Source organism: Drosophila grimshawi, unplaced genomic scaffold (assembly GCF_018153295.1).
Source record: "Drosophila grimshawi isolate 15287-2541.00 unplaced genomic scaffold, ASM1815329v1 contig_311, whole genome shotgun sequence".
NCBI classification, from domain to species: Eukaryota; Metazoa; Arthropoda; class Insecta; order Diptera; family Drosophilidae; genus Drosophila; species Drosophila grimshawi.
In genome coordinates, this window is record NW_025063098.1 from 30872340 (window position 1) to 30900281 (window position 27942).

The 27942-nt window shown below is 37.5% G+C and overlaps 2 protein-coding genes across 8 annotated transcripts; one reads left to right on the forward strand and one right to left on the reverse strand.

Annotated features, from left to right (window-relative positions):
- Positions 1–967: 967 nt before the first annotated feature.
- LOC6569801 (transcription factor A, mitochondrial) lies at positions 968–2261 on the reverse strand. Of its 2 annotated transcripts, XM_001995797.2 has the most exons (3): positions 2054–2261; positions 1394–1972; positions 968–1296 (listed from the first exon to the last, which is right to left on the reverse strand). In XM_001995797.2, the coding sequence occupies exons 1-3, from the start codon at positions 2116–2118 to the stop codon at positions 1170–1172; spliced, it is 771 nt and encodes a 256-aa protein (XP_001995833.2). In that variant the 5' UTR covers positions 2119–2261; the 3' UTR covers positions 968–1169. The 2 variants fall into 2 exon arrangements, with proteins under 2 accessions (XP_001995833.2, XP_032597400.1); XM_032741509.1 differs by having other exon boundaries at positions 1394–2241.
- A 2957-nt stretch (positions 2262–5218) lies between these two features.
- LOC6569725 (ABC transporter G family member 23) lies at positions 5219–27911 on the forward strand. 6 transcript variants are annotated; one of them, XM_043214828.1, is made up of 12 exons: positions 13604–14246; positions 18888–19027; positions 19082–19133; positions 21953–22159; positions 24125–24641; positions 24699–24847; positions 25088–25193; positions 25258–25539; positions 25786–26234; positions 26298–26358; positions 26602–26933; positions 26997–27911. In XM_043214828.1, the coding sequence occupies exons 3-12, from the start codon at positions 19120–19122 to the stop codon at positions 27169–27171; spliced, it is 2292 nt and encodes a 763-aa protein (XP_043070763.1). In that variant the 5' UTR covers positions 13604–14246; positions 18888–19027; positions 19082–19119; the 3' UTR covers positions 27172–27911. The 6 variants fall into 6 exon arrangements, with proteins under 6 accessions (XP_032597380.1, XP_001995832.1, XP_043070762.1 ...); XM_043214827.1 differs by having other exon boundaries at positions 13602–14246; positions 18888–19133; positions 25052–25193; XM_032741492.2 differs by having other exon boundaries at positions 18888–19133.
- The last annotated feature ends 31 nt before the right edge of the window (positions 27912–27942 follow it).

A 27942-nucleotide genomic window follows, 5' to 3' on the forward strand; every position in this document is an offset into this window, starting at 1 on the left:
TTTGTTCTGCTGCAAGCGCAGGTAGCTTTAAAATGAAAATGTTAAGCCATGAATTTCAACTACCTGTTACTACTACCTGCCCAAAAACAAAAATAACGAGAGACATGATTCAAAGCAGCAACTCTCACTGGAATGAGCAACCAGAGAGTAACTGAATGTGTAACAAAATTTAAAAAAACAGCAACAGTAACAAAATGCTGAGCATAACAATTTTCATGCTCTTTAAGCGAGCATCCGTAATATGGTATATGTTATCAATGCCTCTGTGCATGTATATCTGTTAAAGGTGAAAGAGAATGAGAGCGTTGCGTGCGTGTTTAATGCTGACCATTGGAAATGGCAACCCAGTCAACAGCATTCCAACTTGTCTTCATTCTCCAGCCAAGCCTATCCCAATTCTCGGCGCTGAGCACCTCTTTCATTTCGAAACTGACTTGAGCAGCGAGCGGTTGTGTCTCATGCGCACTCATTTAATTTTATGTATACACACATATATATATATATATATATACATTAGACTGTACTAATGCAAATTGAAAAGTATCTTTTTATTCTGTGCATTTGAGGTGACAAATTTACTGCATATTTGTTTACCGTGATCTACGCAGATAAATAAAACCTGTGTCGATTACCGTGTTAAATCAACTAAAAATCCAGTGTGATCTTAACCCCGTAAGACTCAGACACGTGTTTGCCATTTGGCAAACGCATTAGAATCTGGCCTGAACCACGTGTCGGCCAAAGGTCTTTTATTTAGTTCACATATATTGTTATTTTATAAATTAGCTCAACTTAGTTGCGGGACGATTATTTACTTAATATTCTTTCGTAGATAAAACAGAGTATCTCATCAACGAAAATCCAGAGTTGATCTATGAAAAAATGAAAATTTTCTAATTATATAATATATGATGCTGAAGCTGTTTTTCATTATTGAAAGAGAACCATAAGGTTTGAAGGAACCAACTTTTTTCTTAATTAACATTTTAATTATTTAATACATGATGCTGAAGCTATTTACATTATTCAAAAATAATAATAAGAACTGAAAGGACCAACTTATTTCATACTGATGAGGACGAATTAAGAATTTAACAATTTCAAATTTAAAAACAGTATTGTTTTTATGAAAAAATCATATGATGATAGATGACGTGTTGTTCTTCAGATTATTTGGCTTTTGGAACTTGAGACTTCCGTGCCTTAGGCTCTGGCGGATCGATGAGGTTGCCATGGCGCACCACATCGATGTGGCCCAGTCGTATCATTTTTTCCTCCCAAATAGAAATTGCGGCTCTGCAAAGGCAAATAAATAAAAATACATACATATAAATAAAATTATAAATATATATACAACTCGGCTTATTTATAGAGTTATCGAGGATCTACGCACTTGTAATGATCGAGTTCCTTGCGAGATTCCCGCAAGTAGACGGCCTTCTCATCGTCGGAGAGGCGCGTCCATTTGGCCGTGGCTTTCTGATGCCATTCGCGATATGTTTGTTGTGGTGTTTGCGGCGTATTTGTTCGCTCGCTGGCCACAAATCGCAGAAAGGCGGATGCCGGCTTCTTAGGGCGTCCCAGCTCCTTCACACGTTTGCGGAGCTGTTTGCGTTCTTTGGCATCGCTAATGTCCTGTTTCATCTGTTTGATCTCGGCGCGCTGCTCGTCGGTCAGCTTTGCATCGTATTTGGTGCGCTGATCCAGGTAAATCTCCTGATCTATTTTGTACTCGGACTGCAGGCGCTCCTTCATCTTGGGATCCACACTCACCCAGTTCTTCGACAATTGCCGCACAACCTCAATGGTGCTTATCTTTGGGTCTTTGGCAATCAACTTCGGGCGCATTTCGCGCATGAAGCGAAAATATGGCGTCAGCGGCTTCTTTGGTCGTGGCGGTAGCCCAATCTGTTCCTCTGGCGTCCGCGCCTGCAGCACCGAACTGTTGCTAATGCCAGCAGCACCCAATGGTCTGGGCGTAGGTGTAAAATTGTTTGATTTAATTTGATTTGTCGGTGCGGAAGAAGTGTCTTTATTTTTGGCTACAACTTGCCTGACTTTGCTAATTAGCGAACCGATGATGGAGCCCCGAGTGAGCAGCGTCATTGTGTAAAACATATTCCGTTTGTTTGCAAGTTTGTTAAAAGCCTTCAATTCTACCTCCTTTCACAGTTTTCACATATAAAAACTTGTTGATTTGACAAACTGTATTAGTTTACGTAAAAAATGCGGCTTTTGCTAGAGTTGCCTCGCTTTCTCAGCTGACAAACTATCTTTTCAAATGTACGAACAAAACTGACGCCATCGATATATATCGTTGACATTTGTTGTTCTTTATTAGGAGGAGAGTGTGTGAGAGAGCGAGAGAGCACGAGAGATTTTCACTAGATCACTTTTTTTTTGGCTTCATAAAACCTATCACTTTTTAGAGTTGGTTCTAATAATTGCAGGGTGTCAAATCGACATGGTTTTGGAAACAACTGGAATATTTACCCATTGCTTGCCAGAATATAAATCGTATTGCAATTTTTTTTTGATTTGCCACCCTGATTATTTACAAATTTTCCCGCTAGATGGTTGTAAATACAACCCTATGCGCGAGTTGCATAGATGACGCTGCTTGCGAAGCAACACTGATGTATGCGATAGAGATGTTTGGTAGACTATAGATGGGCGCGAATTTTTGAATTATTACAGATTATGATATTAAAGTTAATTTTATCGTTCAGTGGAAACTGAATTGTATTGGCTGTTATTATTGAAAAATCAATCTTATCTACCTCTAATAAGTAAAATTATCTTCATTTGAAAATGCTCATTTTGGTATCCTCCATCAATAATGTTGTTGTTGCTTAAAACCGGATATGAAACTCTTTTGCGATCTTGTTGATGCTTTCGTTGTTGTTGGGTCTGTTGACAATTTGTCGCTGGAAATTGTTGCTTACTGGCAATGTTATTATTCGTCCGTAGCTTTTGGCCAATTTACTTATTGGCTTACTCCACATAGCACCGACGTTGTCGCACCACACAACAAATGTATGCAACAAATCTATTTTGGCGATAATTTTCCCAACCGACCAGTTTTTTATTTATATAGGAATGTACATATGTATGCACTGTATTTTTCGTATTTTTCCTAACTTCCGTCAAGTGCGCATTTACGAAGCTTTACCAGTTGGCCCAGCCAGATTATGTAATGCTCTTGCGAATTGCTGTTTAACGTCTTCTGGTCACCGATTTTTGCTGGCTGGCTGGTGTTGCTCATACGCCCCATGTACAAGGCGTAGACTGCAATGCAATGGTGACTGGTGTGGTCATTGTGCAAGCGCCTGACACAAATTCTTTGGCGCCGTCGGCAAATGTTGCAATTTTTTTTTGGTTGTTTGTTTGTTTCGTGCGAAAACCAACACAACGAAAATCACAAATAACTAGTTTTGTGTGCATTTGTTGAGGCAATTATCAAATGCGCTGGCTGCCATTTAAATTTTGCTCATGATTTTTTTTTTGTGTTTCTGCTACCGTTTCCTTAGTGAATGTGGACGTGCCTTGGGTCTGGATCTGGCAAATGACAAGCCGAAATGTCAGCGTTTGTTCAGCCCGACAACATTTGTGAACTCATATCAAATGGTTTGGAAATACAGAAATCAAACTACGAACATGTAAAGGCAAGCGATAAAATTGAGCAAATAAAACAAAAACAAAAAAGTTGTGCTTCAAACTTTCTTTTTATGCGGCTCTTTTAGCTGCCTTTGCTTTGTCCGAAACATTCGTCGTCTCTGGGCAACGTTTGTTAGCTGCTTCATTGATTTTTCATTTACACTGCTGTTGCCAGCGTCGTCGACGTCACCGTCAGCATCACTGCCTTTTGACCATAATTGTTGCAATTTAACGATGCCGACGACGACGTCGACGTTGATGAGGTAATCGAAAATGTGCCTGTCTTCTAGCCAGGCCCAAGAAAATAAAAGAGAGTGAAGAAAAGAGAGAGCTTAATTTTTCCTCTACGTCATTGATTTGCATTTGTGGTTTGTTGTTTTGTTTTGCTCGGAACTTTGTTTGACCATTTGCAATTAAAACCCATTGCAAATGAAATCAATATTCAAACAAAGCGATTTGTCTGCTGCAATTTGCGTAAGACTGTGGCATGCAAACGCTTTCACTGCTTGTCTCTCAACGTCGCTCGACTTCTCGATAATTAGCATAAATGCATTATAAATGCAGCCCAAAAAAAAAAAAAAACTGCTGCGCTACCCAGTGGGACTTATATAAGCTCAGATTTGACACGCCATCTCCACAGAGTGGTAATAAATATCATTGAATCGTCGCAGCATGCGATTTTCGAATTTCGCCTGAATTAACTGTGTCACCCGGCACCCGTTAACGGAAATGTGTGAATTAAGCGTATGGAAAGCATATTTTCACCGCCTCACAACATCATATTTTCACCGCCTCACAACTTACAGCATACACAGTTCTTTGCGATTCAATTTCACCGCTTAATAAATGAAGTAAAAATAAAATAAAATTATCATCCTTAGGACAACGTTTGATAAGCGGCTCAAGAAAGTTCATCGAAGTTCATGGTTGTTAATCATTAACAGGTCTTTTGCTGTTTGTTACTAATTTGGCACTATGTTAGATCCCCTAAGACCCTAAGTTGATTGCCCACAGCTATATAGCGGTATTGAATCAAAGTCTTAATGAAGTAGTTTAAATGCTTACTGTCAAATGATGGCACAGTGGGAGTATGTATAGCGTCAACAGCTACCGGAATTTAAAATCAATAAAGTTAAGGCAAAATATCATCAATTCGATATATTCGTTAAATGCCATGTAGATGGCAGCAAATCACATATTGAGTTCGTTCCCTAAGTCATTTGAATCTACAACAATTTAAATTATAACTGCTTTAGATTTTCTATGAGTTAAGTTAAGAAAATTAGTCAATTTAAATTCAATTATTTTCATCGTTTTTTTCGTCTACGCGCAATAAGTTCGGTGCCTTTGCATACAACTGCAACCCAAGTTTTGATCATTGACTTTAACTACTGATGAGAAAACCAAAACCGCATTACATATTATAACAGCTGGCATGCTCTCTCATACTGGTTGTATCTCTCTCTCTCTCTCTCTCTCGCTGCCTCTAAATGTATATTTCTCTATATGTTATATGTACATTTGGCAGCTCTTGAGTATAGTGGGGGCTCCGCATGCTTTCAGTTTCGTTTTCAACTTCGGCGCGTTAGGCAGCGCAACAAGCAACAGGCAGCAGCAGCAGCAGCGCCAACAAATAAACCATAAAGAATTTTAAGTTAAAAAAATCGTCGATTATGTGCGCACTTTAAATTTGATTTTAAGCCCAATTACGTAATTTGCCTATGAGCGTTTATTGTTGTCGTTGCCTTCACGCTATTGAGCAGTGTCGTTATCGTTGTCGGCTGTATTTGTCTTTGTCCACGTCTACGCAAGTGTGAGCGCCTCGTGCCAGCTGTTAGAAAAAGCAAGCAGGCTAAGGCAAGCGAGTAATTGGCTAACAACAATAAAAAAACAACAGCAAAAACAATATTAAATAATAATAAAATAAAAAGCAAAATCATTTTTTTGAGTAGCAAATTTGATACGAACATGAGGTTCGTTGCTTAAGTCTTTTGTTTTGCTGTCTTTCTGCACTGTGCGAACGCGCGCGAATCTCCGCATAATAAACGAAACAAAGTGTGAGCTAAAGATTGAAATAAACACGATTGTTTACTAGCCGAATCCAAAAAAAAAGGCGAAACCAGTTGTGCAACTATTTCTAGTAACCATTGACTAGAGCGTTTACAGCGCCGGCTCCTTAACCCTCGAGTCGGAGGAAGCACTCAAAATGGCGCCCAAGAAAGAGACAACCTTGAGCCAACAACAGCAAAATCATCATCATCAGCAGCATCAACAGCCGGTCATGGACTTCGAAAGGATAAAACGTCATTTCAGCTGGTCGGATACGAGTGCCATGTGAGTCACAAGTTTAATAGGCCCAACAAATTTTGATCTTACGTGCGACTTAACCCCGAAATCTACGTCAAAAGGAAAAACCCCAAAAATGGAACTCGGTGCAAACCATATTTAATTACTATGTGAAACACCATAAACTCAACGATAAAGAGAAACGAAAAAATACTCGAAAACAAACAAAGCAGATGCGATCTCTGCACTTAAATGGGCTTGTCTTGAGTTTTTTTTCTTCTTTGGTATCTATAACAAAGCAACCAAAACAAAAGTGGTTGACTTTGAATTTGTTTAAAATTCTTCGCTTATCGATCTCCGTTGTTATACGTTGTAATTGAGGAGCTGTTGACTAATTCATCGGTGTGCGCAGTACTTATTTATATATAGAAAACAGAGTGTTTTTTTAATTAAGATACTAAATAAACTTATTATAAAAACAACTATTTCAACAGATTCGTGAAATGTATAAATCGAGGAACGGAATAAAAATATGAGGCTTACTTAGTTTGTATGTCCAGTTTGATCCTCAAAACAAAAGCTTGTATTACTTACTGAGCTTATCTGAGGCATGACTTAGGTAGTCTGAAATGCATTGCGAAAAAAAAATAAAGCTCATTAGTATATGATTTTCGACCGGTGAGATCACTTATTTGTTTCGCTAGCACTTTTTGAATACAGTAAATGACTGAGATGGTTTATTCCGACAATTAGCACTCGATTTTGTTCTATTTTGAAATGGGGACTTACATAACTTTCATACCTCTAATTTGTCATTCGCAATTCGTTTCTTTTCAATACCTTGCAGATATTTTTTACATGTCATGCTTATTAAGCTTCATGTTTTAATTGCACTTAAGCTAGCCGCCTAAAAGTGACTTGAAGTGAAATTTGCAATTATATAAATACATATTACAACTCTACGAGCATTTGTAGACTTACCTATGTACATAATCATATGTTTGCATATACATATGCATATAGGCATTTGTTAGTACATTCATGAATACTTAGAAAAATAACTCATGTGCGAGCTGGAGCTGTATTTAAGTTGAGGAACCTCAAAATAGAATCCAGGGCCGTTTCACCTTTGGGCTTAGCAATCGCTGCTTGAATTTAAGCGTTAGTTTGCTTTTAGTATGACTAATTGCAAGTTTCAGTAATTTCCCTAGCTGCACAACTAAACACACTAAATAGCCATTATTATTATGAAGCGAACGACGTATTATAACATATTATTAATAGTCCCTGGGGCAAATGTGTGAAAATCACTTCAACAAAATAATGTTCAATTGCGGCGACTTGCCAAGCAGGTCTCGGACACGCTGATCTACATATATGCAAATTTCGTATTTTTATGCAAACACTTGCTTTTGTAAATCTGCCATTCAATTATAGTGCGGTGCTATAATTTTTTTTTTTGGGCAAATTTCTCAAATAGTCTAACTTGCTTATAAGATACTTAATATTAAATGTGGATTGGCGGGATAACGGTGCTTTTTTGGCGGCACTAATTAAACGATTGTAAACAATTGACAACCTCATTTCCGCATAAGCCAGTTAATCCGAATTGCATGTGAAAATCATTGTGGATTGTCCGGTAAGTTCGACTTGGCAGCGACAGATGGCGTGCTCTTAATTATTGCTGTTGTTGATGTCGTTGCTTCAATTCTAATTGACATGCAATTAAATACCAATAATAAGTTTTATATGATATAATCAAATGCGTCTCAGCAATATATTTGCCAATAATATTAGTTTGTTTTTTTTTCAAATTTGTGTGCTAACAAATTAAGCTGGCTGGCAGCTTGTAGCTCGAAGAGCGTCGCATAGCAGCGAGCTTTGAAGCGTTTCTTCTGGTAAGCTTTAAGTAAGCTTATGAGTTCAAAGCTCCAGATGGGGCACTACGGTGCTGACCAAAATGAAAGCTTGAAAAAGCTTTGCTCTCAGCTTCACTAAAGCAAAGTTCGACTTTAATTTATCACACACACACACACACGTGATAACGCTACTCCGCTCTAATGGACTCCAAAGATCAGAGTCGCCCAGTGATATTAAAGCAAATTACATTAATCTTCGAGCAACAACAATTACATTAGCATTAAGAATAACACTGAACACGTTCATTGCGCCTTTCCAACGATTTGTTGCTTGTGCGAAGCTTTGAACATGTTTGGCTGGCAATTGTGGAAACTACATTTTAACTTGCTCAACCCATTGACCATTGACTTGGCTTTTTGAAGCCTTTATTGCCTTAGAGGCCATTGAAATTATTAGGAAATGAGCAGCTTAACCGTCAACGTTCATTGGCCGGGTCATCTAAACGTCAAAGCACGCACCTGTCGTAAGTCCCAGCAATATTTCATTTATTTTCGCTTGTCCCAGAACGTTTTCGAACAACTTCTGGCCAAAACGAGAATGAGCTTGAGCTAACTCGTAATTGAACAGTAAATGAACCCAAGCACGTGTGTATGTGCAGAATTTCGCTTATCATTCTTTACAAAACAAGTTACATAAATTATAAGTCATTTATGTTCATATAAATGGGTATTTTCGAGGGTTCCAAGAGCTGATATTTTTTATTATTATTATTCATTTTACACTTATTGATCGGTACATATTATATACGATGGTATATTTTAGATGGTAGAAAATTAATAAATTAATATGGAAATAGAGTTTAGATTTTAGATGGTAGAAAATTAACAAATTAATTTGGAAATAGAGATAGAGATAGTTTGATCTAGTTTGGATTCATGTTTTTGTTTTTGATAATACCTCATACCTCAATGACATCATTGTTTTTTTTCTTTTGTTTGCTGCGCTTCTCTCATTCACAATACGTAATTTTTCCAATATTGTTAAGCACTTTCACTTAGTGCAAGAAGACTGTGCATTGTATTATACTGAATTTGCCACTACTACAGCATTTTTTCGACTATCTGCGTTTCTTTGCTTTTGGCATTAACGGCTATTTAGCTGGTACGCTAATTGGCTTAAGAGTGTTCGATGTGTGTTGGCTTTTGAAAAAGGCGTTGCACAATGCGCTCAATCAAATTTGTGTTTTTTCTGAGTCAAATGGCGCGCATTGTGCGCCATAGATTTCCCTCGCATAATTACGGAAACAATGTCTGAATCTCGAGCGGATTGTGACTACGCTCCACTAGCTTTTTGGGCTCAAGTCGCTGCTTCACTCAAAAGTATCTTTCGCTCATTTGCCAGTCGAATTTTACAAAAGACCTTGACACATTTGGGGCGTGTATATTTGTATCCGAACCTTTGCCCCAGTCTCGACCATTTTTGTGCAAGCGATGAGCAAAAGACACACAAAAGATATAATAAAATAAATAAAAAATAAGCATAGCCACGTTAAATTTAGATTTCAAATGGAGCCACAGATAAAAAAAAAAAAAGCATGGCAACAAACAATATCCAGCTAGCTATTGCAATTTCCTCAGTGCGTGTGACTTTTATGAGACAGACAGACTCACATTGTAATAAATTAGGCTGCTTGCGTTTGTGTTGCTCTTCTGCATTGGCCTGGCGATTTAAGCGCTGCAGCAGCGACTTAAGCTCTGTTTCAAGAATTGCATAATATTTGGCAAACCAGCAAGCAAGCAACAACAGCTGCCACAACGCTGTTGTATCTGCGTATACAGCAACAACAACACAGCAACAACAGCAAAAACAAAATCATCAACAAGTAGTACAACCGGACAAACCATTGAGCTCGCTTTCATGTTAGTGATGAGCGTTTTCAACGCCAATCGTGGATAAGTTTTAGCTTAAACATATTTATTTTAATTTTTTTTTAAACTTAGTAAATTATTATTAATAATTGAGTGAACTTCAAGAAATGGTTAAGCTCTTTGAAGAATTTGACTCTCTTCCCACTAAATGTTAAATGCAATAATAAAAATTAGGAAGAGAGGGTAAAGTTTACCGGGTATCTTAACTTAACTTATCCAATTCATTACTTGTTAGCTGTGGACCAATTGTTTTTGCAGCTTTTACTTGTTTCGATTTTAATTGTTCAACGAATTCATCACGTGTTCAGCTCTGTGCTCTGGCACGATGGAAAGCTTTACAGCAGTCGCTAAAAGCTTTACGACCAGGTGGCAACTGCAATAAAATTGCGAATATATATATATATAAGAGAAATATGTGATTAGGACACAGCAAGAGCAAACAAGTTTGAAGCGAAAGGGAAAATTTATCGCAAATGAAATTACGTTAAGCGACAAGCGCAAAGTAAGGCATTTTTATGAGTCGACTTTAGATTGAAATTACGTTAAAATACAATTAATGCTGGCACTGCCGTTGCATAGTTCGCTACTCTCAAGTTGCACATACAGATTGAGGCAACAGTGCCGCATCAGCTGCTTCCCAGCGGCTTCCTCTATCAACGCCGTGTTGCGGCTGCGACCTTGTGCTCGATTTGAGAGCACTCGCAAAGAAACTGAAATTAAATTGTTTATATGAATAAATGAATGGGCATAGACTTGGCCGTTTCGTCTTTCTGACGTTAAAATGCTATGAAACAAACCACACACAAAATGAAGATTTGAAATGTTGTCACATCGTAAAGCCAAATGCTGAAACAGTTACTAGCATCGCCTGCCTGCGACAAGTTGTTGTTAAATTTATGCCATGGGCAAAAGCCAAATAATATTGTCAACCAATTTCTTCAACTGGCATTTACCATTTGCGTTGGCTGTTATTGCTGTAGCTGCTGTTGTTGATACGTTTCTGTTTTACTTCTTTTCATTTGTAACTGCGGCCTTTTGATGCACTGACCAAGCAGCGAAGTCAACAAACTTGTTCAAGGCAGAGCAGCAACAATCGCTACATGACTTGCCAGAAAAGCTTAAGACAGACAAGCAGAGACAGACAAACAGAAACAGAAAAAGAAACTCAGACTGCAGTTTAAACTGAAACCGAGTCGATGTGTTAGTGCTTGAAATTGCTACTGTTTTTTCTTTGTTGTAGTCTGTAAAGTTTATTAAATTAACGTTACCAAGCTTATCTACTTGTATATATATTTAATTATTGACGTAAGCAGATTTATTATCAAATCATACATTTTGTTGTGGGCCAACACAAACTAGCTTCAGACTGACTTAACTAACTTAATGCACATCAAGCTTGTATTGAAAGCAAAGTAGGCCGCTGTGGTGAATCATGCATCTTTCATTACAAAATATAGATACATATATTTACATGGGTGTATATATATAAACATATATTTCGGCGTTGATGGAGTGCTGTCAGGTTAGCTTGGAACTCACTTTGCAGGGCTCATTAGCACACTGACAGTTTCAAAACGATGTCAAGTCCGTTGCAAATGACTACTCAGCTTACTTATTTATTTATGTGTAGGGATATGTTTTGTGAATTACATTTATTTGACAGCAATTACTAGACAGGTGTTGCACTCCGTGTATACATAAAATGTTCAGGAAGTTAATCTCAAAATTGATCACAAAATGTAGCTCAAATACGAATTTACTCAGAACATACAAGACTCAGTTTAATGGCCGTGCGGGCCATGACGGGCACTTTTTATAAAGGGCAGCCTTTAGTTCGTTTATAAACGGACAACCTTGCAGTTTAAAAAATAAATTACTTTAAATATAAAATACAACAAAATATCGGTTCAAATTTGCCAGTTATCATATAACATAAGCATTTTTGCACCACCAAAAATCAACCAATTTGCGCTTGAGTACAAATTTAAATTTAAATTTCATGCGTGCTTTGTTACATCATTCAATTTGATGGCACATTGGCCAATAAACACCCACAATGATGGGCCGTTGGGCATTTTCAATGTCAGCGTTGCGCAAATGTCGCCCAGCTGGTTTATGTATTTATATGCACCAGAAGAGGGCATGTTCATTTAGTCACCTCATTGGTGACGCATTCAAATATCGATGGAGCTGTTACTCACAGCTATCAATAAGCTTAGTACATACATGTATACATACATTATGGCCTCTGTATAGTCTTACACTTATGCACCAAATCGACATTTCAGAAAGAATTTTTTTAAAAATTTGGATGTTGATTTTTAGTTTTTATAAATGTTTCTCTTAATGAAAATATTTCTAATAAAAAGAAAAAAATATTTTTAAATTGATAAGATATATTATATGAGCATGTTTAGTGTATTTTTGCCACGGCATATACAACATGATGATTTTTTTCTCTGCTCTTTTAACGTGTATCACAGGTGAAATGCCCTGAGAGAGGCCCTCAAACTGTTAACATATAGATGACATTGAAATTGTGCAATACACAGTTTCAAATTTATGTTATTAGTGCTTTGTCATTGATGTCGTCGAATTTCTATTGATTTTGCAGCCATACATTTTTCCATCCCTCAATTGTCGACTTACTCTTTGCCACATTGATTTAATACAAGCTAAGCATTAAATCTCGCCTTGACCACACCCAAAACTTCAAACTTCAAGACAGCAACACAAAAATAACAACAAAAAAAACTCATTGACGTGTCTTTGACTGCGATTGTGACGATCGTGTCTTCTTAATGCTCACGCATATTTGACATTAAAAACAATTTAAACAAATTAAACAAATTATAGCACTTAATTGCCATTTCGGTATGATTCTTAATGTTTCCTCCAGCCAAAAAGCAGAGTAGTTTGCATCTATCAGGTTAGAATTTAAATGCGCTTATTAACGCAACGCAACAGTTGCGTCGGCTTTTCCGGACAGAACCTGACTCTTACTGTGATGAATCAATGATGCAATGCCGCAGAGTGGCAGTGAATGGTGAGTGGTTAAGTTTGTCTGTTGTAATTCTCGTTGTTCACAAGAAGAAGAAAAAGCAGAAAAAGAAGAAGCGAGTGCAGCGCTTAGTTTGATGCACAGCGCATAAGTCGACTGCCTCAAGGCCGACTTACATAAGAGCAGAGCAGCGGCAACGTCACAACAACGACGTCAAAAAACCCAAATCTGCCGCAGCTGAGAAGACCTTTATTGCCATGTGCCCTTAAAGCGCACACATGCTGAATGCTTTGAAGGTGAACGAGCTGCTGCTGCTGCTGCCTCCATGCAAAGGAACAACAAGAGACATCAAACTTTATGTCGTATACATGCAAAAATATGGTCAAGCAAGTAAGCAGGCTGTAGTCGAGTGAGCTCGACTACGATATACCCTGAACTCAGCTGTTACATATATAATAGTTTAATCTTCTGTAAGTGCACTCATATCATGTTTATTTTTAGAGACGGACATGAATATATCGACCCGACGGTTGAGCCTGATCAAGAATATATATACTCTATAGGATCGGAGATACTTCCTTCTATCTGTTACATATATTTCAACAAAATCATTAAACCCTCTTTTCCCATTTTCAATGGGTTCAGGGTATAAAGAGTACCAGACGCGACGCGCTCTTTCCAAAGACCCGAAAGCACAGACCAAAGGCAAAGCAAAGCCAGTTTTACTTGAGTTTGAGCGTTTCTTGAGTGCTTTCGCTCGCACAGCGAGCGACTTTAACTGCCGCCTAACTCAGTTCAGTTGTGTTTTAAACAGCAGCAAGACAGCACGTACGAACTGTTAACACGCGCTTTACGCACGTGTAAAAGTGCAGCAGCTTCGAAAAGCACTCAACAACAACAACAGAGAGAGAGAGGGAGAGAGAGTGAGAGAGAGAGAGAGAGTGAGATAGACAGAGCGCTCGCTCTTTCATTGACAAAGTGTAAAGTGCAAAGCTGGCAGCATCGTCGACGTCAACGTCGTCGTCGCCGTTGAACGCAGCTCAGCGCAGCTCAGGTCTCAGTTTGGCCAGCGCCTTGAAGTCAGTCTTAGTTGCAGCCTGAAGCTAACCGCACGCGTTTATGAATTCGCTCAGGTCCGTGATATTTAGTGACAAGATCAAGAGCGATACTGCGATATAAAATGTGCCGATATTAATAAATACAGTAACAACAACAACAACAACAAAAGTCTTTTACATTTGTCATTGATATTATACGACGCGTGTGTGAATATTGCTCGATACGATACGAGTTTGTGCCTTAAGTCTTCTGTTGTGCAAGAGTAATCATTTGCCAGTGGATTACAACAAAGAGGATCAGCACACACAACAGCCTAGCAACAAGTTGTGCAAACATACGCACAGTTGACGACATTTAACGACTCTTTCCAACAAATCCATACACACATTAACACACTTACACACACACACACACCCAGTGACAGTTGGACAGGAAACTTATTCAGAACGCGCACTGTAAGTGTAAATTTGTTGAGTAAACAAAACAAAATTTGGATTTTTAAGATTTGGAGTTTGACGAACTGGCACTTCAAGTGCTACATTATTGCAGAAAATTATTTCGTAAAAATCATTATCGCAGTCCACATATTGAACAGTAACAACTGCCTAAAGTATTCGAGTTATAATAAGAATATTAGTAAAACAATAAATATTCTTTTTAAACAACAAATGGCCGCAGCTATATTGTTCCATTCTCTTTTCAATCACTTTGTGCGCGCTACAGCTTTGTCAGGCCGTCCAACATTGTCAACATGACCAACAAAAAATAAAAATAAAAGAAAACACTTAAAAATTTAAAAATAAAATTAAAACGAACTGTACGTTTGCTCAGCGTGACTGTACCCCAGGCAAACCCCCTTGCCCAGCTCCAGCCATGGCTACTGTTTATTCAAAATGTGCAAATACTTACCAGCTCAATCGCTACGCATACAAATTGACAGATTTTGCTTGCTGTCTCACCTAAAACGCTTATAGAATATTTTCAAATGTTGCCGAATAAGCGATTCAAATAAGGATTCACATTTGCTCGCTGTAGGGATTTTTTGATTTGATTATATAAGTTAATCATTTTAAAGTTGAGCTCGTAGTTCGGAATATTTGTTAACTAGCTTGTAGAGTGTACATTTTTATAAGACACTTTAGTGTTCTGTTCTTAGATTATTTATTTGAAATTCGGTGTCACATCATTGAGTATCATTAGGCTTTTAATATTTGTGCATGAAAAATCAGTGTCTGAGTTGATGTCCGTGCTTATTATTGTTCCTGATTAGTAAGTCCCGTTAAGTATATATATTTGCAATCTAGTCTATATTAGATATTTAAAACTGCCGCCTAAGTAAACACTCAACAACAATTTACTTTACTAATGATATGTTGTTCAAATGATCTATGCAGTATTTATTATCGAATCTCAGTACAATATTAAACACTTGCAAGACAACTCGATTGAGCTCAGTTTCCAGGTCGATTCTAATTGGCTATAATTAACAAGTATGGCGACGATGACTGCACTGGGCAAGAGGTCAACTGCAGCTTACTAGCATGGCCGGCATTGCGGCTTAAAGATACACTATAAGGCAGTTGTATCTCTCAGTTTACGTGCTTGCGCTGTTGCTAACGATTTCGAGCAAAGTTCAGCGTAAATAGCTGTTGTGACTTTTTTGCATTTTCATTGCACAGACACAAATACACAGATGAAAGTACTTATAGAGATATACACAGATACAGAGATATAAGCAGTAAACAACGACTTTAATAATATTGTATTTGAATATATGTTAAACTGCATTCATTGTCGCATGTTGTGCACCCAACGACCTTCGTCGGGGGCCCTGAACATTTATTGTCAAGGTTGGTTTTCTTTCCACTCTCGTTGCGTGCATTTCCGAAGTGTGCAACGCTTCAAGCTTCAACGTGAACTTGTATTTTCGGCTCGGGGGTTTTTTCACTTTTGTTTCGTTTCGTTTCGCTTTTTTGTTATTTTTTATAGATTTTTTGTTTCGGGTTTTGCTTCTTTTATTTTTGTTTTTTTTTTTTTCTCCTGAGATCTCTGTGTTTTTGTCACTCGCAGCAACGGTTTTGAGCAGAGTTCAAGGTGTATTCATAGTGTATAATGCAAATTAAATTTAGCTCTTGGCTGTTTCTAGTTGCATTTTTTCATAAGCGACATTTAATTAAAATCAAGGTAAATGCGCTATTAACTTTATATTATGTCAAATATATAATTCTAGTTTATTTCGATTAAGTAGTTATTAAACTAATTAAAAATAGTTTGCAGTTGATTTTATACATTTTTTTTTATACTCAGAGATTTTACAAATACATAAGGATAGCTGCATTTACGATGAGCTAAGCACTTTTAAAAACTGGTAGCGTGGCCATTTAATGATAGAGTCTAATGGATCAATTAAAAACGCTTTGCTACGAACATTAAGGCAGCAGATCGCTTTTAATTTGAAAGTTTGTTAGTCTTAGCCCCTGCTTGAACTCTTAGCCCTAATGAGCTTGATGACATGACACCTGTCAGCTTCAAGTTAACAATGTATTTATTGCGATAATCTCATTGAAATGTCATCATAATAGGTACACACACTGACATTTAAATCAATATTGATAATAAAACGCTAAAGAAATTACTTTTTTCAACGTTTGAGTAAATTAAGAATGTAATTATATCTTTCACAAGTGTGTTCACAACTGGTAAACAGTTGTTAAAGTTCTCGTGGCTTTTCATTTCACAAAGTTTCCGAACGTTTCTTTATTGTGCTGTGTTCGTTTATGTAACGTCAAAGGTAATTCAGAAAATTATTTATTAATTGTGGCAATTGTACATTCTCTTTCGTGGCAGCAGTTGTGTTATTAAATCAAGCTATGAGCCAGAGACTGGTTTATTCGTGCATTGCTTGTCGTGTGTGCGTGCTGCAAGTGTGCTTTGGTCAAAGTAAAAATCAGTTAAGATTTAATTTTAAACATCTGCAAGCAAGTGGCAAAATCGTTGGATCGCTTGATTGCCAAATTCTCTGCAATAAAATGCTGATTATCTAAGGATGACAATATAGCCGTGCTGTTGTTTGCTGGTGCGGGTGAGTTAGCCGCTCAACCAGTTGCAAGCTGCCACAATAGCAAAAATAATTAAATTCAACTAAACTTAGCAATGAGTAAATTAAACTCAACTGGTTTGCAAGTTTTTGCAATAGTCAAATGCCGCTACCGTTGCCGAAGCAAAAGCCGAAGAAGTAGCAACAATTGCAGACACAAAACTGTGTCGTACACAACTGCAACTGCACACACGTCATATGCTGCCCGCACACACATACACACACATACTGCAAGAAATTATGTCATCGGAAAATCAAGCAAAATTAAAATGAAAACGCCATGGAAATAGAAAGAGTTAACAGAAATTCAACAGAGAGCGAAAGTATTGCCAAGATATTGCCAACGATTTCTCAACTTGGCCATAAGCCAAAGCAGTTCTAAGCCCATTTAGACATATCAGCCCTCTAGGGCTTGGCCTGTCCTTAAATCCACTTTAATGACTGTCACATGCCACGGGCAAGTGCTATTTACTTTGAAATGCCACGCACGCAAGTCATCAGCATATAAATTATTAAGTAGTAAGCACTTGTATATTCAGCTATTCATAAAATCCATTTTGGATTTTCCGGTACGCAAACAGATCTGGCTAAGTATAGTTGTGCAAAATTTGTCTCGGAGTTTGCCGCAAGTTTACCGATTACCTCATTAAAATAAAAAAGCAAATTGAAATTATATAGATATGTGTATATCATTGTATTTATTTTATGTGTACTGGCCACTTAAAAAGTCAGTTGCCTGGCCGATATTGCTCAATAATTAGCAATCACTTTTTGTACTCTTACCGAGTGTATTTTTACTTTGTGGAGAAGTCACAATATCTATGAATCTTTTGCAAATAAGCATCGGACTCAATTTGCAGACATCAAAATTTGTATCCAGAGATACGCCTCAAACGCATTTTATTGATACGTTGTCTGTTTTACGAGTTACTGAGAAATAAATATTCTACATATATGTAGTTATATATGAAAATGAATACTTTATATAATTTAACCTTAATATACCATCCAAACGGATATGATGATGCATAATAAGACAAGTCGTGAACATGTGCATTGAGGAGTATTAAAGTTTCGACTTGCTGAACTTTTCTTTGTTTGTTAAAACCAGTTGAGTAAATTATTTATCTATTTGTGGGCTTGGCCACTCAATTTGTATTCTGAGATTTTATATTGTTGCTTGCCTGTGCCACAGATCCATTCAACCTACTGAATCCACTTGACGAAGTTATTGCTCACTTATAATATATATCAAAGTGCAGCGAGACGACCGTTATTGAATATGATGAAATTCTATATTTATAAAATATTTTAGTGTATTTAATAATGCATTCTATGTTGCCCGGAAATCAATTGCATGTCTCGTGCTACTATTGTTACTATTAGGAGGTATTTACCCTTAAAAGTTATAATATCATCTACAGTGATAGCGGAGAGCACTTAAGCCATGCCGCCCAAAATGGTGCCAAAGTCAAAGACGTACAAAAATGATTTCAAATCAATGAATAATACTATTAAAAAGTATTATTATTGTTGTTGTGGATAACGACTTTTAGATTCTGGTTTGATATGCTTTTGAACTGTACGATAATATGTTGTGTAATAATACGATTGAAAATGTGATTATTGTTGTAGTAGCTACTTTTAGACTCTGGCTTTACATGTATGATAAAATGTTGAAAGAGTGGAAGTGGCAACAACTGTTGGCATTATCAGTATAGTAAATACTAGCAGAAACCTAACCACAAGTTGTTGATTGTATGAGTGAGAGAAGTTAGAAAATTAGAAAGGTCGTAAATAAATATCTGAAAAGCGATCAATGTCTGTCTTTACATTATTTAAAACGAGTCAACAAACAGCTCATGCGTACTCAAACAAGAAAATACACTTTGAGCTCGTCAAACTTCAAGTCAGCGCATGTATAAAAAAAATCACAATTACCGCTCCAAACCTTATTATTGTTTATTTTTTTTATTATATTTATATATGTACATTTCAGAAATGTGGGCATAAAACGCAAAACGCTACTTGAATATTGCAAAAGATTGGTGGCCGCAACGCACAGCTACGGGTTACGATTCGAATTTTCATTTTTTGTTATTGGTAAAAGTAAAGGCAGAGTAACTAATATTTAAATAGGTAAACAAAGTCAAAAATAAAGCTTAAGATAATCAAAATAAACACCCACCGCAGGCGGCGCAACAAAACTGAAAAAAAAACCACACATCAAAATGCTGATATCAACGTAAGTAAAAGTAGACATCAAAACAACAACGACAACATCAATTGTGTTAATTGCAATCAAAATGTAATGCCCAAAGTACAAAAGAAAAAAAAATACGATAAAAGTAACACAAACTCTATATTTGACCCACTAATGTTGACCCAGTTGAAGATGGAATTTTTATATAAAACTCGATTTTGGCTACGTCAATCTGCCAATAAGTCAATAAGTTCACATCACTTAGTCAGTCAGTCAGTCGGTTAGCTAGTCTTCCTGCTGCTGTTGCTCATTGCTTTTGCAGCGTGTCTCGCTCAATATTGCATAATCTGTGCAGCTCTCGGCTCTGCTCACTCGCTGAGAGCGAGTGAGACGCTTGTTGCCTGCGATTTGACTTTTCCTACGCTTTGCAGCTTTTGCTTTTTGCCACATTTTCTGTTAGTGTATGTGTGTGCGTGAGTGTCTGTATAGTGTCTGTGTTTGTGTGTGTGAGCATCTCTGTATCTCTGTTTTGCATATATTTCCGAAAAGTCCGACCGCATTTCTGAGCAGGGCGAACAAGTTTGCAATTGTGTCAAACACTCGGACTCAAATAGCCAATTGCATAATGTAAGGTTCCGAATAATTTTGGAACGAACTAAGAAGTTAAGAAATTTATGTATTGAATGAAAATTCTGTAAGAAATTTTCTCTCTCTCCTCGCCGACGTGAGCAGGCAAAGTACACTTGTTGGCATTGCATATTCCTTACAGATCGCGCGTATTTATTGAAATTCCAATCATTCAAGTGTGGCGAGCTCGAACTTGCCGCCCGCGAGGTAGAGAGAGAGATGCGACTGAGAGGCATGTTAAATGCGTTTGCATGTTTACCTGTTCACGTTGCGTGCTTTGTATTCACTTGATTACATGCGATTAGATAGCTCAATCATAAATCATTTTCCAGCAGCGATTGGTTTTTGTTGTCACACACGTGCAATTGCAGCTCAGCTTATGCAAGTACATTATTGCTGAATATAAAAGTTATTCACTCGTTTCCTGCTCGCTGACTCAGCAGCGACTGACGTACAGATTTACAATAGATCATCAAGCCAACCAGTGGACTAAGAAGATCGATTTGTGGGTGTGCGGACCTCTGATAATAATATAATTATTAACTGTCATGGGTGTTTAACTGTGTATTTTGCACTTTACGTCGTGTTAATGTGGAGCCTAGAGTATACCCCTAAGCGAATACCTTGAATAATTATAGTTTTCGCTTTACAAAAAATTTATTTAAATATGACAATACGGTGAGAGGAATCTTTAATTAACTTTTCTGTAGTCACAAACCCAAAAAAAAAAAAAAATACATATCCACAAATTTTTAGTTTATGTGTCAACCATTTCTCACGGCATATTTTGTAATTTTATTTTGTCACCCAACAACATATACTAAATATATGTGTGGACCACTAAATAGAGCTCTAATAGTTGATTAAATGATCAATAAGCAGACACAAACATCAAACAACATACAACATACAAACAATAGGCTCAGCTTTCAGCCATAAATGCCGAGCGCACGCAAAAAAAAAAAAAATAATATATCGAAAAATGTTGGCCTGTTGTCATTATAAAAACTACTTTGACTGACCTTGTCCATTGTTGAATGTGCGCGCACACGGCACACACAAATTTACGCAATTTACGCATACACAAACAATAAATGTTGGCTCTGACTAACTCGATAATCAACATAATACGCAAATCGAAAGACTCAATCAACGAACTTGAAATACATTTCGTCAACGACTTGCTGCTTCATAGTTGTTGTGATTGCTGTTATTGCAGCATGAAGTTTCCGAAATGCGTATCACTTACAGAATTCATTTGGACAAAGCTAAAATGTCGCCGCAGTAGACAAATATTTTCTGTTAGACTGTGCTATTGAGTATGTTTTCTTCGCACTCTGCGTCATCATCACCAATTGTGTAATGTGTCGATCTAATGGGCTTTCATGCTGTCTGCGATCTAAGCTTATACAATATGCAATAATGTGCTATCTGATTAAATTTATTCAATGAGCTGCCAGAGCAATGGATTTACAAAAAGCAAATAGTGAATCGATATCCGTTTTTTGATAGCAGTGAAGTGAACGCTGGCGTTCGATCAATGACCTTGAACTTATTTCCATCAATTTGATGTTGGTATGATTACCGTTTTGTTAATGACTTAAAAATTGTTTTCCAAAATTAAAAGAAAAGGTGTAAATTTAATATATGTGTGTCTGATAACGATTAAAAGTAAGCCAATTAGTAGCTTTCTTTGCCAACGGAAGGAAATCATTTAGCCCATGGCAAGGTGATCGGTATAGCTAACCTTGACCCAAATGAGATGCAAATTTTCCCAATGTTTGCTTTTGTGGTCATTATTGCAGTTTGGGGCATGTGCTGACGGCTAAGCGCCTTCGTTTGAGTAGTTACCAGCTTATTTGGATTGGAATTCCGCAATAAGCACGTCACATAATAATGCAAATGCAATGGCGAATGCAATTTATACTAGTATTCACTTAAAGGCTGACCAACTTGTCGATGCAGTTGAGAAATCAAGCAGTCTAGACAATACCTGGCCAGGTCTGGCTACTCGGGGGCATCTGCTAGCATGCCGAAGTGTGTGTGTGTAGCAATAAAAATAAATAAATAAAATAAAGTGTTGAGTAAATTTTATTTCAACTTTAGAATTGATGATTAAATTTTATGAATTTGTTAAAAACTATTAGGTATTTTTGTAGTAATTTTTTAAGCTATTCTAAGTCTAGCGCTTTTATTGACGTATTTGAATCTAATCTATATTTTATCAATTGCAGTGTCTCCACAGACTCCGTTATGACGGCCACAAACAACGATGGTGGCACACAACAGAGTCCGGTTGCCGTTTGGAATGCACCCCCGACGATTGCACGCAGCACACAGGCGGCCGTATCAGTGCAACACGCTTTTAAAGTATATGGAAAGAAGAAAAACGCCAATAAGGTGTTGAACAATTTGAATATGACAGTGCCAAAAGGCACAATGTAAGTACATAAATAAGTATATAGTCGAATATCTCGACATATCGAATACTAATCAAGATTTCAACCAAAGTGAAATGTTGACATATTCCATTAACAGGCCACTACAAAATTAGAAACGGCGAAAGTAATTCACACATACATTCATTCATACATTTCACACATTTAACGTCATATTGAATTTTATGGCACATTTAAACAATAATATATAGAGAATAACATTCAATGTTACAAAAAGTTCCTTGTAATTGCTATTCGATTGCACAACTGGAGAGCATTTTCCGTATAGATGTACCAAAGGTTATTTGATTGCTTGCAACTTTAATCGCCGTAATTAACGATCTCAATACTGGGTAACAAGTTTTCAACGTATCATAAGTGAAACAACATTTTTGCATTATAATTAGATGCTGCGGCAAATTAAACGAGTTAAACTTAAGGTTTTGCAATACTTGTTATAGATATATTGCAGGGTTGCCAGAGTTGTTGATAATATTATATTTGGGTTGAGCGATTTAGAAATGTTTATTCATATTTAGCCTAAGGAAGACTTAACGGTGCCAATGCCAATACCGACTTCTTTATCATTAAAATATTATAATATACTTGCATTTTAATGTTGGGCCCAAGCCTTCACAGTAATCGTATCTTCGATATAAATTTCTTTAATTTTTCTTGGTCTTTCTTTTGCACATTATTGATATATCGCCATAAAAGTATTACAGTATATATGATTATGATTTTTGGGTTCGGCATTGGCATGACTGTTGACAGAGCATTCTTATAGCCAAATTTATATAGCAAGCAAGTCATAAAATTAAAAATTGCTTAATTATTTTGAATTCTGTGTGTTGAGTACATATAAATACCGCAATCTTGACCCAGTATTCAAATCCTCGACTGTTGCTTAGGTAAGATAGTAGCCGGCTAAAACATCAGTTCAACACGATCAGTTTTGTCTTGACCTAGGTCAGTTGACAGTCAATGAACTGTTCGTAGAGCTCATAGTTCAACACAGGTAATTTTATTTTTAGGTCGTTTGGTTGTGTCAAAGTCGCTGCGATAGTTAAATGTTGGACAGTCAGATTTTCATGAGCAAAAATTCGATTCGAAAAATGCTGCAACGTGTTAATTATAATAATAAATCCAATAACAAGCCGAGACGTGCGACCTACGTGCTGCTAAATATTTTAAAGGCCGAAAACTGAAAGACAAAAATTAAATGGCTCTAAAGCGAAGCGATAACAACAGCAACAACAACAACAATATTATTATTAATAATAATATGAATAATCGCTTTGTTGTTGTTTTGTCAGTTTCGTCTGATTTTCATGATGATTGCTAGGGTCTAGCTAAGAAGGTGGAGTTGTGTTAAACGACTGCGAAAACATGTCTCCGTTTGCAAGGTGAACCTTTCGAAATAATTCAACTTGAACCGCTGAAAATAGCATTGACACTGCCGTTAAGACGGCACAAATGATATTACATGCCTCCACTAACTTATAAGTGGTATAAGTATAAGTACACATGTACTCGCCAGCACTTATTTTTTAATTTATCTCATTTATGTGCTGAACTAGCAGAAACGCATTTTGTTAACGACTCAATGGGAAAAACTAAAAGTCAAATCAGAACGATTTATCAGTAAAGCTAGTATTTTTACACTACACCAACAACTTATAGGTAGGAACAGATTTCATCCCATCGTTGGATAGAAATTAGCTCTCTTTAAAAATTTCGGTTTGAAACATTTGTTGGATTTTAGCTTTTTAGGAGAATTGCATCAGTTTAATAAATCAAATATTCAGAATATTTAATTTTTTGGATATTCGGGAAAATAAGTTTCGTCTCATCATTGCATCTGTATTCTGTTCGTAGAATTTATTCCGCACTATTTATGAATTATTTATGTATTTTTATATATTATTTATGTTATTTAATTTGTATTTCAATTGGAAACTCTCTCAGCTATGGCCTGTTGGGTGCCTCCGGTTGCGGTAAAACCACACTGCTCTCGTGCATTGTGGGTCGTCGTCGTTTGGACTCCGGAGATATATTCGTGCTGGGCGGCAAACCGGGCACACGTGGATCGGGTGTGCCCGGTAAACGAGTGGGATATATGCCGCAGGAAATCGCGCTTTATGGTGAGTTCTCCATTCAGGAGACGATGATGTACTTTGGCTGGATCTTTGGCATGGAGACCAAGGAAATACTAGAGCGCTTGCAGTTTTTACTCAACTTTCTCGATCTGCCATCGGAGAAGCGTCTGGTCAAAAATCTCAGCGGTGGGCAGCAGCGACGTGTTAGTTTCGCTGTTGCACTAATGCACGATCCGGAGCTGCTGATTCTGGATGAGCCAACGGTGGGCGTGGATCCGCTTTTGCGTCAGAGCATTTGGAATCATTTGGTGCACATTACCAAGGCCGGTCAGAAGACAGTAATCATAACCACTCATTACATTGAAGAGGCGCGACAGGCGCACACGGTAAGTAACCTGATTAGCTATCAACTTGTGGATCTTGATTTGGTGTTTATTTTTCAGATTGGCCTGATGCGCTCTGGCCATTTACTGGCCGAGGAATCGCCCAGTATGCTGCTCTCCATGTATAAGTGCATCAGCCTGGAGGATGTCTTCCTGAAGCTCTCGCGCATTCAGAGCGAAAAGGGCGACGTCACTTATGTGAACTTTAGGTGAGTCTCAACTCTTTGCTCTGCATGCTGCACGTAGCAATTAACAGTAACTGAAACCCAAAAACATAATTCCGTCACTCATCTAATCTTTGTCTCTCTCGATTATCATTTGACCCGGCACTCGCATGCTTGCAATCTGTGTAAAAATCCATCTGTGTGTCCCTTTATTCGTGTTCGTGTGCTCGTTATTGATTTCGGTGACAGTAACAACATCTCATTGCATGCCATGGCCTTTGGCAGCAAGATGGACAAGCCCAGCTCTAGTCAGGAGGGCGGCGTTGTGGGTCTCAATTTCCACCAGAGCAAGGAGGTGCTCATCAATGATAGCAATGGCTCCATATACACGGTTCGTTTACCCATAACAGCGCCGCTATTCAGACTTCTAACAAATGTTAAAAATGTTTTTACAGTTGAACCAGGAGACGTACAGTCCGCCACCATCGAAGCGACATAACAATCCCAACGATGAGGAGAGCTGTCAGGATTGCTTTGCGGATCTATGCAAGGTCACCTCAAAGGGCAAAATACGCGCCCTGCTAACCAAGAATATGCTCCGCATGTGGCGAAACGTTGGCGTTATGCTCTTCATTTTTGCGCTGCCAGTGATGCAGGTTATACTCTTCTGTTTAGCCATTGGCCGGGATCCGCAGGGCCTCAATTTAGCCATTGTCAACAACGAAATGAACAACACGGTTAGTGCCTTTATTTCTTGTCTAACCATCAATACAATCTTTATTTATTTTGTCGTTATATGTTAAATTTTACAAACGTTGCGTATCTCAATTTTGAGGCCATTCTCCTTCCGGTTAAAATATTATTATTATGATATTAGAAACGGTTATTTCTTTTGTGATATTTATATTTAATATTCAAAGATATTATCAGCCATTTATATATTGGATATTTAATTTAAAATAAATATTTTGTTCCCTTGGTAGGATACCTGCTATTGGGAGGATGGTTGTCACTTTGCTAACCTAGGTTGTCGCTATTTAAATCATCTGAACACCAGTGTGGTTAAGACATATTACACGGACATTGAGGATGCAAAGGCGGCAGTGCGACGCGGTGATGCTTGGGGCGCTGTCTATATAACAGAGAACTTTACGGACGCGTTCACGGCACGCGCTGCTTTGGGTCGCGATTCGGATGATGAGACGATTGAGCAGTCCGAGGTTAAGGTGTGGTTAGACATGTCTAATCAACAGATCGGCGTCATGCTCAATCGCGACATTCAGTTGGCCTATCGTGACTTTGCCATGGGTCTGCTCGGCCAGTGCGGCAACAATCCTAAGCTGGGCGATGTGCCTATACAGTTTAGGGAGCCCATCTATGGCACCATGAATCCATCCTTTACCGATTTTGTCGCACCTGGCGTGATTTTGACGTAAGTGTTAATATATATGCATTTCCATTATAACAATTTATATATTTGCTGTGCATTTTTTAGCATTGTCTTTTTCTTGGCTGTGGCATTGACGTCATCGGCGCTGATTATCGAACGCACTGAGGTGGGTAAAGAATAAAAATAATAGTATAGCACTGCACACGTATTGTATATTTGAGAGTGTGTTACTGTAAATGAATAACTCATTTGTTCGTATTTATTCAGAATTTACTTTAAAAAAATATGAATTTCTTTGAGATTAAACATTGAAATTCACTTTTGAAGAATCAAACGTCATTGAAATGCATTCATTTGAATATCATGTACAATAAATAATATAAATTAATGAATCTTACTCATTTCTTAGGGCTTGCTGGATCGGTCATGGGTTGCTGGCGTCTCGCCAGGTGAAATTCTTTTCTCGCATGTGATCACCCAGTTTGTGGTCATGTGTGGCCAGACGACGTTGGTGCTTATCTTCATGTTGGTTGTCTTTGGTGTGACCAATAATGGTGATCTATTCTGGGTGATTGTGCTTACGCTGCTGCAGGGCATGTGCGGCATGTGTTTCGGTTTCCTCATATCTTCCATCTGTGAACTGGAACGTAATGCCATACAGTTGGCTCTGGGCTCTTTTTATCCCACATTGCTGTTATCAGGCGTTATTTGGCCTATTGAGGGAATGCCTGTTGTGCTGAGGTGAGCTCAATAAATGTCTAACGCTCTCAAGAGATTACCTCAAGCTTTCCACTTATTTTACAGATACATTTCACTGTGCCTGCCGCTGACACTGGCCACATCCTCGCTGCGTTCTATTCTGACGCGTGGTTGGGCGATATTCGAGACGGATGTGTATATTGGTTATGTGAGCACGCTGTCCTGGATATTAGGCTTTCTGGTGCTGACGCTTTTGGTGCTGCGCTCCAAGCGCGGCTGAAGCGGAGTTTAAGTTATAGATCAACTAACTTTAAATACGTCAAACTATTTTAGTTTGCGCCTAGACTTGGTCGCCTTTAGTAGTCATTCCCACATCCTAACCTTCCGTTTTACATCCTTTCCCCTCTTTAAATAAGTATGCTATGATTATCCCGGTCTATACTATCTTCTTTTTCTTTTACTTCTACTAATAAGCCCAAAATGTCATAAAATATTTAAGCACACACGCAATTTCTTTTTCTTGTATACACTCGATTCTGCAAACTTTTCCTTAATTTAAGTTTTGCACATTTTCGTAGCGTAAAATGTAAGGTTTAGGTATATAAATAAAATGTTGTAAATATTTAGAAATGCAACTTTATCAGAAATCATACGAAGGAAGTCAAATAACCAACGACGCAAAGCAATTTTATGATATTTACACAATTCTGTTTCAGAATCGTTTTTCTTTAACAATCAATCAAAACAGAAAAAAACAAAAAAAAAAAATGAAAAAAAATCAAACGGGCTAAAAGCACACAACTAATTTAATATATTTTCAATGGACTGTGATTGTACTTTTTTTTTGTTTTGATATTGCACTCAAATTCAAGTTTGGAGGAATAGACGTAAAAAGAAACATGCAAATAAAAAACAAAAAACAATGGTGGGTTTGTTATTAAGATTAAGTAGCTTAAGGCATTTTTGTATGGGTTTAAGTTTTTTGAGTTAAAACGTAATTAAATACACTTATGTCAACTACACTACTTACATAATAATGTTAAATATTAGA

Bases quoted from the DNA above. Each gene is read 5' to 3' on its own strand.
- LOC6569725 (XM_001995796.3), top strand. From the start codon at position 5,864: ATGGCGCCCAAGAAAGAGACAACCTTGAGCCAACAACAGCAAAATCAT. The intron at 5,992-21,952 runs GTGAGTCACAAG...TATCAATTGCAG, and splicing joins TGGTCGGATACGAGTGCCAT to TGTCTCCACAGACTCCGTTA. The intron at 22,160-24,124 runs GTAAGTACATAA...AAACTCTCTCAG, and splicing joins ACAGTGCCAAAAGGCACAAT to CTATGGCCTGTTGGGTGCCT.
- LOC6569801 (XM_032741509.1), bottom strand. From the start codon at position 2,118: ATGTTTTACACAATGACGCTGCTCACTCGGGGCTCCATCATCGGTTCG. The intron at 1,297-1,393 runs GTGCGTAGATCC...TTGCCTTTGCAG, and splicing joins AAGGAACTCGATCATTACAA to AGCCGCAATTTCTATTTGGG.